The 13,051-nt window shown below is 41.9% G+C and overlaps 1 protein-coding gene across 1 annotated transcript; it reads left to right on the top strand.

Annotated features, from left to right (window-relative positions):
- The first annotated feature begins 590 nt into the window (after nt 1-590).
- LOC135465540 (atrial natriuretic peptide receptor 2-like) lies at nt 591-9,386 on the top strand. Its single transcript, XM_064742778.1, has 3 exons — nt 591-934; nt 6,198-8,733; nt 9,339-9,386. The coding sequence occupies exons 1-3, from the start codon at nt 591-593 to the stop codon at nt 9,384-9,386; spliced, it is 2,928 nt and encodes a 975-aa protein (XP_064598848.1).
- Nucleotides 9,387-13,051: the final 3,665 nt, after the last annotated feature.

Genomic DNA, 13,051 nt, shown 5'->3' with positions numbered 1-13,051 from the left:
TGCTGAAGTCGTGTTCTAGTTGTTTGTACATCCATTATTTACCAGAAGAGACCCATATGCATTTTGCAACTAAATAAAATGATTAAGGATGGCGGCTGTAAGCGGAAGAGGATCAAAGGCGATGAGTTGGTCAGAGGACCGTATACCTGGGGACCCCGACTTGGTAGTTAGTTATTGATGGTTTAGGGCGGAACAAAAGACTGCGCGAAAGGCAAAGGCAAAGTGGCATCAAGTCATGATATAGACTCTTGGATGACCTTTGCTGATATCGGATTTCTCATGGAGATGGCCAATGGATGTTGTGGACTTGAGGAGGACGATCACTCTAATTGACCACCCTTCAGACAGCGAAATTATAACAGCAAGATGAATTGTCTTCACTCCCTTAACCTCTCGACTGTCCCAGTATAAAACCTGTCGACACTCTGTACTTGCTGCTCTTCATGTACATTTACAATGAATCCGGCTAACAAGTTTTCATGAAACAACTTTTTTGCCTTTTCAGGATACACGCCTACGGTGCTGTGTGACTGAATCATTGTCAATGCCTTTAATCCGGTATCTCATCACGCAGGAGGCTTCTGTGGAAGATGCCGGATCAAGGACGTGTTGTGTGCCGAGTGCTAGTTGTGATGGTCTCATTGAATTTTAGCGTGATCGGGCTCCTCGCTGACACTGTCCATATTCGTGGTGCCGGCGCATCCTTCCCTTATGACGTTTACTCCTCTTGGATCTCTGCTTACGTGGCGCACAGACAAACGCACGTTAAGCTCAACATGACGTACGTGAGCACCGGCAGTGGAGAGGGTAAGGCACGCATCAAGGGAGTGTCCGTCTCAGGGGAACCTGTGGACTACGCCGGATCGGATTCTGTGCTATCGGAGCAAGACTATCATCAGTACCCTGACCTTCAAATGTTCCCCGTCATGGCAGGGTAAGTGCTACACAATTAGTATCATCTGACACAGGTAACAGTAATTCTTACGTCCGTGGGAGTTAAGAAATCTGTAGAGAATATAGGATAAATGTCATATCCTAATGTCATAAATATTTATCGAGTGATAGGTGAAGGACAGGCCACGAGGAGCGAACAGTTGATCAGGATTGAGGCATCGAATAGGTCCTATTTTCGATTGTTGTTATCCCATCCATCTCTAACGAGAACAATGTTTATGGTATTCAAATCTGAATGTATAAAGTTCTACCTATTATTTATTTGAAATCTGAGTGTAGGTTCAAGATCAAAAAAGTACTGTGATTGAACTTCTCTGGAAATCCTGAAATCGATGAATACTGAAATAGAAAATTAAGTCTGCTTTCTTCGACACGGCTAACACCGGTTTAAACGCGACATTGGTCCTGAATAAATTTGATGGGCAATACTGAGAACCCAATGTCACCGGAGACATTCACACTGGCTCAATTGGGATGAACGAAAGATTTTTCAAATCCGTGTATGATGTTTGTCTTCACGAATTAAAACAGAGTATAGGTCTAGGCGGTATCAAAAACATAAGGAAAGAATCCTAGAATAGACAGATGAGGATGAATTGTTACCCATGCAAGCTGTGCGTCGAAACAATAAATTAAAGATGAACAGACATTCGTATACCAGGCGTCAACCAGTAAGGACGTTGACATTCCAGGTCAATAATCGCAAGACCAACTCCCAGAAATGACGTATAACACAAACCACCAAAGAAGTAACAAAGTACGAAAATAGGGCGGAATCTGCAAACACAAGCAGTCAACAGTTTTCAAAGATGTTGGAAAGACGTAAGGTATGTTCCAGGCGACTGAGGGAAGAGATCCTAAGAAACTTTCAAAGGCGTTTGGTGGAATAACCTTGACTCACTAGTTTTTACCCGAAGAACTTGTGACCTTCATTGAAATCGTGACAACACATGATCTAACAAATGCCACAAGGCAATATATGTACACGACATCTGCAAGACCCTTAGGTAAATTGATGTCCAAATAAGGATAATTTAGCAAAATTATGTCAATAATGAAACTGTCCCTCCTGTCGTAAGTCTGCGGAAAAGAAAAGGCAGGTGTTAACAGACGAACCATGTGCAGCAGCGCCGGAGAGATTCAATGGCCAGAAATCAATAGATAGAATCTACTTTTTTCAAGCAATCTTTGATTTTTGTCTAGTACATGTAATTATATTACTGAAGCCATGTCTTGTTGAGATGGTTCCATACCTAGGTTTTTGACATTTTTGCAGCCAACGCTCCCTTCCCCGAAGCAAATCTCAGCATTTTAATTTTTTTTATTAGTTGCATGAATATGGGGTAGCCGGTTCCAAAGGGAAATGCATAAGTACGGAACACACTATAGGTCTGCATTCTTGCTGACTACATTCTAGACGGTTGACATGGACTTCTGACAACCCAGTGTCCCGCCGTGACACAAATGGTTGCCCTATATTATCAATTGATGTTTTCAGCATTTTATGCTATTCCCAGAGCATACTGTCTAAAATAACAGTACCACATATACGCCTAGTGCATTCAAATCAGGTCAGATGTTTCTGTAAGCATTTTACCATGGCGTCCTTAGCACCACTGATTCACTGTGATGTATGACGTATATAGTCCCCTGTATCCTTCCGCGTGTCGCCACGATATGGCTGCAAAATTGCCGATGTAGCGTTAAGCCATAATCATTCATTCATTCATTCATTCCGCGTGGGCTGTTGTTCAGGCGTGTAACCACCCGGACAGTCCTGTGCTGTCATCACGCTGATTGTAGTATTAGAGCTGGGCAAAACTAATCAGGCAGAGGTATTCAGTTATAATTACTTTATTCAAGTGAGAGAGATTACCATCATCGAAGTCGATACTCTACTCTATGGGCTGTGAAAGCCAGGAGAATGAATAACGAGAGTTCAGGTGGACTCATGTCGGTGTGCCTTGTGCTCAGATCAGCTGTGGAACCTCAAGTATGATTGATCTGCGAGAACCAGTTAAGTCAAATAAATAATTGACTTGTTTAAGATAAATATTGAATGATACTGTCACATGAAAACAAATATTTGTTCACTAAACATTGCTGGAAATGTAGACATAAAAATATAATTTCTCTGAGGCAAACGAATCAATCACTGACATGTAATCAATCACACAGGCCCAATCACAAACCCAGTGCTATTGACTCTGCAAACTTGATGTCAAAACAGAGCAAGTATAACATCCGTCAATAGTGTATGGTTATTGTCTGAAAATGACTGATTGTGGAATGACTGTGACATAAATACATGTATACCCGGCTTCTACTTGCCATTTTACAATTATATATGTGAGGGATGGGCTGTTCTTGATAAATCCCCCTTTCTATAGAACAGTATTAACAGCAGTTTATTTTATATACATGTATCCCAAGTTCTGTCCGTCTAAAAGTTCTGTCCGTCTAAAATCCCCGAAAGCCATCTTTATGATCAACTTTACCATTTCCTAAATAAACTAATGCTTTTCATTCAGGATTTCGGGACCAACATTCCGGTGAAACTGCCCTCATTAAAATGGTAGAATCATTGACATTGACAGCAGAGCTAGTCAGATCTGTCTTCATTCACTTCAAGAAAGCATTCGACACTGTTAACCGCACCTCCATGATAAAGATACAACCGTATAATTCTAACCAAACTGAAACTAAATTCTTCTGCTCGTATCTATCCCAACGTATTGAGAGAGTCTATGCGGGAGGAGAGATATCCGACCCCAGTGCTTTGTGCTCAGGCGTTTCGCAATGTTGAATTCTGCCGCCTTTATTGTTTAGTTTTTAGTTATTTATTTGATTGGTGATTCACGCCGCACTCAAAAGTATTTCACTTATTCGACGGCAGTCAGCATTATAGTGGGAGGAAACCGGGCAGACCCCGGAAAAAAACACACGGCTATCCGCAGGTTGCTGGGAGACAGGAGAAGAAGCCAGCATGAGCTGGACTAGAATTCACAGCGTGGTGTTTATTATTTACATAAATGACCTACCTCCACACATCGAGTGACATCGGATGTCTCTTGAAGGCTTTGCTGATGACTCAACTTTATATAGCTGTTCTGATAAGCTACCTGCAATCTGTGATCACCTCAATCATGAACTAACGAAAATTAAATCCTGGTGCAATGAAAACTAATAATCAAATTAAAAAATTCCAAATGTATGCTAACAGGAAATATGCAGCATTGAATGCACATGTAGATGTAAAGTGAATTCAAAATTCACTATTTCTATAATTTGTCTTGAAAGTCTTTAAAGATTTATTTATTTATTTATTTGATTGCTGTTTTACGCCATACTCAAGAATATTTCACTTATATGAAGGCGGCCAGCATTACGGTCGGAGGAAACCGGGCATTCCCGGGTGGGGGGGGGGGGTACCACGACCATGCGCAGGTTACTGCAAGGTCTTTCCACGTACGGCTGGAGAGGAAGCCGGCATTAGGTGGACTTGAACTCACAGCAACCGTCAAGGGACCTGTAACGTCTCAGCTGCTGGTTATGACAATAGCGGGGGCAGCCGTCATATTTGTCAGTGTATAACTGTTTCTGTGTATTGTTTTCGCTTGTGAAGACCTCACGCAAGAACAGTTTCGTACAAATTGAGTTATCTTAAATAAAAAAGGTATTATTATTATTATTATTATTATTATTATTATTATTATTATTATTATTATATTACCTACATAATCTCTATGTCTGTCTGTCTGTCTGTCTGTCTGTCTGTCTGTCCGTTTTATCTTATCGAAGCAAATGCTCTAAATTTCAACGGACTTTCATGAAACTGGGCACGTGAGCTAGGCACATTAAGTAGCCTAAGTGAGCAAGGGTATGTTGTTTTATCCATTTCATGAATTTTTTTTTTTTAGTTATGGCCGTTTCAAGATAGCATTTGAACAACAGACATTCATAAAACTTGGCAGGTTCGTTAGGGACAATAAGGAGGATATCTGTGCATGGGTTTTACTTCCATTGTATGAATTGTTTTCCCAGCTATCGTCATTTAGAGGTAACATTTTTTGAATGGCATAATTTCATGGCCGATTTTTTGGGATCAGTATGTAGATGTACAAGAGGTCCGTTTCATTTCGTGAGTTTTTCAGAACTTTCACCATTACAGTGTGGACATACAAGCGAATGAAACCTTATCAAGGCAACTCAACCTTAAGCTCTCAGCAGAATTGTATGAAACGTGGTAGACGTGTTGGAGACAACATCAAGACTTGCGCCGAAAGTTCCACATAGAAAAGCTCTTGAAATGCTGGCGCTTAAGAGATAACCTATCTTTACACTGTCTTTTAAAGACGTCGTTTGATGCCATCTGAAGGTTATTATTACGTCAATAGCACAGATATGAAAAAGCGTAAGTTAACGACCAAGGCAAACTGAAGTGGGATCTCACCTGCCCAGAACAACATTTCCCGATGAAGTTGACTGCTTTTCCAGGGCGTATTTTGACGCAAATAATACATACGCACATTAATGCCTATTCTTGAGGCGGCATTAATAAATTATTTGTCAATCTTGTGTTATAAGGATCTTGAGGATGGTGTATTTTGTGATGAAAATGCGTTGGTATTTGGTATGCGAGGTAAATTGACAAGAGGCTGAAATTCACCATTTACATTTGATCATTTGTTAACTGTCACACTGTCGTCTCAATGCTGGAGTGATTTAAATTCGCCGTGAAAGTGTTGAGTTTATATGCATCATTGATCTCTGTGTGTATGTAAACGTATGGTTATGTATATGACGTCGTCATTTCACCCAGAGTAACATTTATGTACCGCTTTGGACTATGCTGCATGTGGCCGTGCGCTGGAAAGCTTCTCCTGGTGATTCTGCAGTCAGCAGACTTTGTAAATGGCGGTATTTCATAAGCCTAATAGCTGTTATGTGTGAAATATGTTCTGAAAGAAAATCCCCAATAAAATAAGTAAAAAATACATATTATTTGTGATAATATTTGTTATGTATAATGAAGACCGGACTGTCTCATATGTCGGAATTGTCGATTTGTAAGGATTGTTCTCAACTGCTCCGGTAGACCTGACTTTATGAAGCTTCTTTCCTTGTGAATTTATCGTTAGCCATAGTATTGCGGCTTAAGGGTTCGCTTCAAAATAACCATATGCAGATCATGAAACTCTCTCCCCAAGTAAATGCGGAGCATGATTTACTTTTCTTTACAGGCCTATCGTTGTGGCCTTCAATGTTCCTGGTCTGAAATCCCTTGTTCTGGACACCATTCATTTAGCTGCCATCTACAGCGGAGAAATAACCAGGTGGAATGATAGTGTTTTACAACACCTTAACCCGGAAGTAGTTCTCCCCGCAGAACACATCGTCGTGATTGCCCGTTCGGATAAGTCCGGAACCACGGAGACTTTCACAGCAGCACTCTCCGCGGTGTCTCGTTCATGGAAAGAAAACTACGGCAGCTTTAGCAGCGGACTCGACAAAAACGACATCCCCGTCCGATGGAACGCATCTGTCGTAACGTCATTCGCGCGGACAAACAGAGGGATGGCCGGGATGTTACTCTCTCAGAAGTTCTCAGTCGGCTATATGTCAATTGCCAGCGCAACTGATGCCAAATTACCGTTTGCAGCCCTGGTGAACTCCGCTGGAAACGCTGTTGTTGCGAGCATTGAAACTGTGCAGAACGCCATGAATGACTTTGCCAAAACCATAGACGCTCGCTTGACTGTTCCTTTGATCAATGCCCCTGGGAAGTTCTCCTATCCAATCGCAGCGACTACGTACTTCATAATATACTTGCAGAGTATGAAGGACTGTAGAGTAGCAGCGGAGTTGATGCGCTACATTGAGTGGTTTCTCCGTGACAAAATGGCTAGAAATCTGTGTGAATCGTTGGGAATGGTTCCTCTTCCAGAAGAAATGGTAGGTATGATTGAAGAACGCGCATTAAGGAAAATGACATGTGATGGAAAGAATGTGTATAATATGATGTTAGAACAGCGCAGAGAAGAATCATCGGAACCAGATCTGTTGACAACACCCATTATAATTGTCAGTGTTGCCTTAGGCGTGGGTCTTTTTATCTGGCTACTTAACTTTTTGCGACCCTACTTGAGGCGGCGTCTGGCTCTGATTCGAAACGAGTGGAAAATTGACTCAGAAAGCATTGCCCTCCATTCGGATGGGTCGAGATTTGGTTCTGCAAGCTCACGACGCAGACGGTCGCAGTCGGCCTCCCTGTCATTCAGTATGAACTCTTCAGTAAACAATATTACCTCTGGGCTGTACGGCAAGTGGAATGGTCATCGTGTTGTCTTAAAGCATAGCTGTATACCCTCTATAGAATCGGTGAGTAACGTCAAACTCCGTAGATACCTATTATGGATACGAGATGTGGTAAAGCATGAAAATGTCACAAAGTTTTACGGAATGACGTCTCTGGAATTTACCTCTTATTTGGTGATAGAAATGTGTCCCAAAGGAAGTTTAAGAGACTTTTTAGGTGACAGTAGATTTAACTTGGATGAAAATTTTAAATACTCCATGGCACTGAAAGTGGCTCGAGGCATGAGCTACCTCCACAGCATTGGGATCTTACATGGTTATTTGAAAGCTGCGAACTGTTACATTGACGAAAAATGGACATTGAAAATTTCAGTTTGGGAAAAGCAGACTTTAACCAGCATGATACAAGGCAGTTGGCTTGACGTGAAGGAGGAAAATGCCTGGACCCGTGCGGCGTACTGGCATGCCCCCGAGCTTTTGGCGACGCAGTCAGGTGGGAAACTGACTAAAGCTACAGACGTGTACAGTTTTAGTGTTGTTCTTCAAGAGATTTTTACCTGTAACGACCCATATGTTGAGCTGAAAGATGATATGACGCCGGAGGGTGTGGTAGAAGCAATCATGACCTCGGCTCTGAGGCCTGTGTTTACCCCTGATACCCCCGCTCCCGTCAGGGATATCATGAACAAAGCATGGTCTATGGACATCAAGGAAAGACCCTCCTTCCTTCAGCTTGAAAAAATGATAAACGAGGCGAACCCTCACCGTGAGACAGTAGTAGATAGCATGCTTACAAATCTGGAAAAGTGTCTGGCGGAGGTGGAGCAGCGCCTCGAGGACAAAACCTCTGAACTAGAAGCCTCGATGAAGCGCACAGAATCCATGCTGAGGAAGGCCATGCCTTCGTCCGTGGTTTCCAGTTTGCTAAACGGTCACGCTCTGAGTCCAGCGGACATGAACAGCGTCTCCGTCCTCGTGCTCACCGTGTCCGGGATCTGCAGAATGGTCAGCAAACTTCCGGCCGCTCAAGCCGCGAATCACGTCAGCAAAGTCTGCCACGAACTGGACAATGTCGCCGAAAGCTACTCCGGCATGTTGAAGCTGGAGTCTCTACCTGATGTTCACATAGTGGTGTCTGGCTTACCCGACCAACCACGTGAACACGCCGTGATTGTCGCCTCTGTGGCGTTTGAGTTTCAGAGAGCCGTCAAACGTGTGCAAAGTCAACTGACTTCATTTGAAGGGGTCGGACTCCGAATAGGAATACATTCTGGGGCCACCGTCGCGACTGTTATAGGGAAATTCTCCCCGAAATATTGTGTCCTTGGAGAGACAGTAAATCTGGCATGGAAGTTGTCCTACTTATGTAAACTTTGGAAGGTGCTAGTGTCTGAGGAAGTGTGCAATCAGCTTGTAAACGTGAATAAATACTCACGAACTGCGGCGGGCTCCCTGAAAGAGGTGAGTAACATACGTAAAGTTCATTTCGAAATGATGTACCAATAATACCTGTACCTCTAAGGTTTTATCACAGATCAGGAGTATGACTTCGAACTGCAAAAAAAGCAAAAAGAAAAAAAACGTTCGAATGTGAAGTTTGAAATGGATGTAAATGCAATGTTTTCGTTATGTGTTTTATAAGTGACGACCTTATTGCCAAAGGGTTAGGGGATGCGGCGTTTCTTGCGAATACAATCATTTCGTACTGAAAATTAAAGCATTTCACTTAGAAAGAAATGTGCACAAAAAATAAAGGTAAAGCATACTCAAAGCTATCTTTGTAGCTATCGTTAGATGTGAAATAAGTTGAATTAAGTTGGTACTTTTAAGTATTTACATGAACAGGTAAAATAAAACTCCAACGGTAAATGGTCCAAATACCGCAATTCAACGGTTAGGTGTGACCACCTGTCAGCTATCACAATGTCCTCGCTATAATAGTATATATTTTCCCTACAGGTATTTTGGCATTATACAAGAAAATCCATCAGCTGATATGAAGTGCACACAGCCTGATGCGAATCGATTTTACCTGCCGATTGTGTTTTGCTTTTCACGTTTTGTAGGGATCGCGAACACTCCGTACGTACTGGCTGGAAGAAAAGACGTTTTAGGAGACGTGCCTACCTGTTCCCACCCACAACTGTGGCCATGCCATCAACACAAGAGACTCTTCAGAAGCTTCTACCAAGGACACTCATAGGCGTTTGGTTTTGAGGTCAACAAGGACAAGATCCCCTAAAGCGCGCCAAATATATGTCAGGCATTCTGAGGTCAACTGCTATCACATGCGACATCTGTTACAGTGAAAGGTCACTGCTTCTAAACTGTTTTATCCCCTGACCATCACTATTGGATGTTCATTTCCACTATTTTTACACACATACCGACTCACAGATCTATCCACCCATTATGACTACCTTTTATATTTAAATGAAAAGAACTTGTTTCAACGGAATTGATATATGATATCGTTTCTCTCACAATAAAATTCGAGTGTTTTGCTTCAGGAAACTGTAATGGTTTCATTGCTAATGATGTGATGTTTTACGTGGTTAATTATCACTAAAGAACACTCGACCAAAGCAGTGGTCTTCCACGGTGGAATGAAAAATTCCATTCTAAGAAAAGTCAGTATACCGCGCCTAAGTGCAACTCTCGATCCCTGGTTCCACTTTCGGTGCACATGAGTGGCTTTGTTGTGCACGTCGCTATTCGTGTAATGGGTTTTGTTCAGGCTCTGTCCGGTTTATCTCGCCCATATACAAGATCGAGAAAAACATTCATTGTTTCTACTCTTTTAGGTCAGGTTCCAGATCAGGAATTTTTCTCATACTTAAGTCAGGCTTAGTCTTACTTTGCCGTAAAACTGTAAAACTGTGGTAAAAAGCTGTTCTACCCAGTTCCTGTCCAGTTCACATCTACAAACCTGAAGATGTAAGTGTAATATTCTTCAGTCCGACTTTACACCTCAATCAGTCAAATAAAATAATAAATTAGAGTGGACGACAAAATTGTTCAACCAAACTAGCGACATGTGCGGTACACGGTCTACATTGTACAACGCCGCTCTGAAGAAAAACAGACAACAGCAAGTTTTTTCTCATTGAAGTAGCTCTTGTGAAGAGCGCAAAACCAGATTAGGACAAGATGCTCGACAGCCTTTGGCGTATAATGTGTATCCGAGCACTCAGTACACGTGTAATCAATAACCTGGAGAAAGGCTCTTGAGAACGTGGTGCAAACGGTGCAAAATAATGAAAAACATCCACAAACCGCAAATAGCACGTGCTAAGTGCATTTCCCGACCAACCACAACAGCTGAGATTAATTGAGATTACCGGAATTTTTGTCTGCATTTGTACTTCAAAGATGACAATGATGTGTTAATGTCCATTAATGTCCATTAAGTTCTGGGAGGTTAATGTTTATGGGTCAGCATTGGAGGGGTTCTCTCATACCAAAGCACGGCTTCCTGTGGAGACGCCTGAATCTGTGGATGGATATCACACACACGATATCCCGCCAGCCATTTTCTTGGGAATGTTACTTTTCTTGCAAGTCTCCATGAAAGCAATTGCAAAAGTACCGATAATGTTTGACCTATTGCGTGTTTTTGGGTGATAGTTAAGATCTCTTTAGGTTAGGTGTTCGAATCTAACTATCGCTGATTCGTGTTAATCCCAATACATCGGTCTGGTAGCTGTTAAATTCGAACAGAGAGCAGTTTCCCCTGAGTTTCCTCAATGCAGTTTCCCCTGACAGTAAACCTGATCGCCACCATCATGCAATGAAGAAGTTCTTCATTGTGAAACCACAATCCAAGCAAATAAATATCAGCACTGAAGGAGGTTCAGTCCTTAGGTTTATGGAATATACAAGGGATATATGATTCATTTCTAGCCTTATTAATCTAGCTACAATTACCTGTCCGTTTGTATGTCTCACCTTGGCTTTTCTCCAAAACCGTTCGCCAGATCGACTTCATTCATGCCAAGTATATAAGTGAAGACAAAGAAAGTGCAAAGTGAAGTCGTACTGAAGGTTTGGCAGTGGCCAACCACAAGCTGGTGGTTTGCTCTACTCATGTGACTCCTGGTCGGCTTAAGGTAAGTATTCATGAATATGGCGTTCACATAGATCCACCAATTACACCCTCGTGGCCTTATGGTAAATATTCATACGTATGGCGTTCACATAGATCCACCAATTACACCCTCGTGGCCTTATGGTAAATATTCATACGTATGGCGTCCACATAGATCCACAAATTACACTCCTCGTGGCCTTATGATAAGTATTCATGAGTATGGCGTCCACATACATCCACCAGTTACACCCCTCGTGGCCTTATGGTAAGTATTCATGAGTATTGCGTCCACATAGATCCACAAATTACCGTCTCCGTCGTCTTGTGGTACGTATCCCTGAGTACAGATCCACCAATTACACCCATCGTCGCCTTATGGTAAGTATTTATGAGTATGTCAATATAGCTCACCAATTACGCCTCCCGCCGCTTTATGGTAGGTACACGACTATATGCGGAAACCATTAAGGTGTAAATATAAGCGTCATGTCCGACAAGTTGCAATCAAATCCTCACCAGAACCGACCTTTATTATTCACTAAACGTTATACCGATGCTCCGACAATTTGTATATAGCAAAAGGTGTGAAAGATATTTACCCACCTTCGCTGGATTTAAAGGAAACTACAGACTCTGCAAACGGTACATTTTATCTGGACCTACATTTGTAGAAATACAAAAACATTTTCCTCTCTCCCTGACTTCATGACACTGTAAATTATCCCCACGTGGTCAGCAATATACCGAAGGGTCCTGCATATGGCTTGTACATAGCGCGCCTCGTAGCATTTGTTAGATCGTGCGTAGTGTATAAAGGTTATTCCATCAAACGCCTTCACCACAGGTTTCTTAAGTTTTACAATGAGTATAATTCTCTTGCAAGTAGTATGTATGGCCAGGGCGTACAGAATCTTTGGTGCTCTGCTTCACGACTGTGTCAAATTCCGCATAACCAGGGGCTAATTAGATCGCCACGGTGGATATATGAACAGTTGCAATCAAAGCGCATTTGAGATGAGTAACATAACTGTTGACTGCTTTCCTTCCTGAGTTCTCTTGTGGTTTGTGTTATTCATCGTTTTGGGAATTATTGGTTGACGACTGGTAGACGAATGTCTGTTTTGACGCATAGATCCATGAATGTGGTGTCAACATAGATCCACCAATGCCTGATATATATCAGTGAGCGCTTGGCAAACGTAAAACCCGAGGTTGACGAAAACAGGTAAGATGTGTCGTAAGTATTACTTAAATATGATTCGAACATGCCTCTTTATCAAAATATAAAGAATTTAATGAGTTTAGTTTATAAAACTATGTGTATGTGTATAAAAATATGTGTACTTATGCCAGATAAACGGGAGATTATGCAATTATTAGGATTTTGTTAAAGTCCACATTTGGTCATAACGAAGTAAGCATTGGGGTATCAGATGAATCAAGCAGAGTTGAGTGGCTGTGGAAATGTGACATTGCATAAGCCAAGGTCTCAATACATGTGGGCCGCAAAACAATCAAGTCACTCGTCACAAAGTGAACATCAGTTTTATTAGCATCAGCGAATAGAGCACGTGCAGACTTAGCTCAGGTATATATGTAAAGAAAACTCTATCAAAGACATAAACGTGTATAGCACAAAGACGACATCTATATATCTGAAACGACACAGATTTCTAGCACCAATTCAAA

The sequence above is a fragment of the Liolophura sinensis genome, chromosome 5 (assembly GCF_032854445.1).
Source record: "Liolophura sinensis isolate JHLJ2023 chromosome 5, CUHK_Ljap_v2, whole genome shotgun sequence".
NCBI lineage: Eukaryota > Metazoa > Mollusca > Polyplacophora > Chitonida > Chitonidae > Liolophura > Liolophura sinensis.
This window is presented reverse-complemented; position numbering and strand designations above follow the sequence as displayed.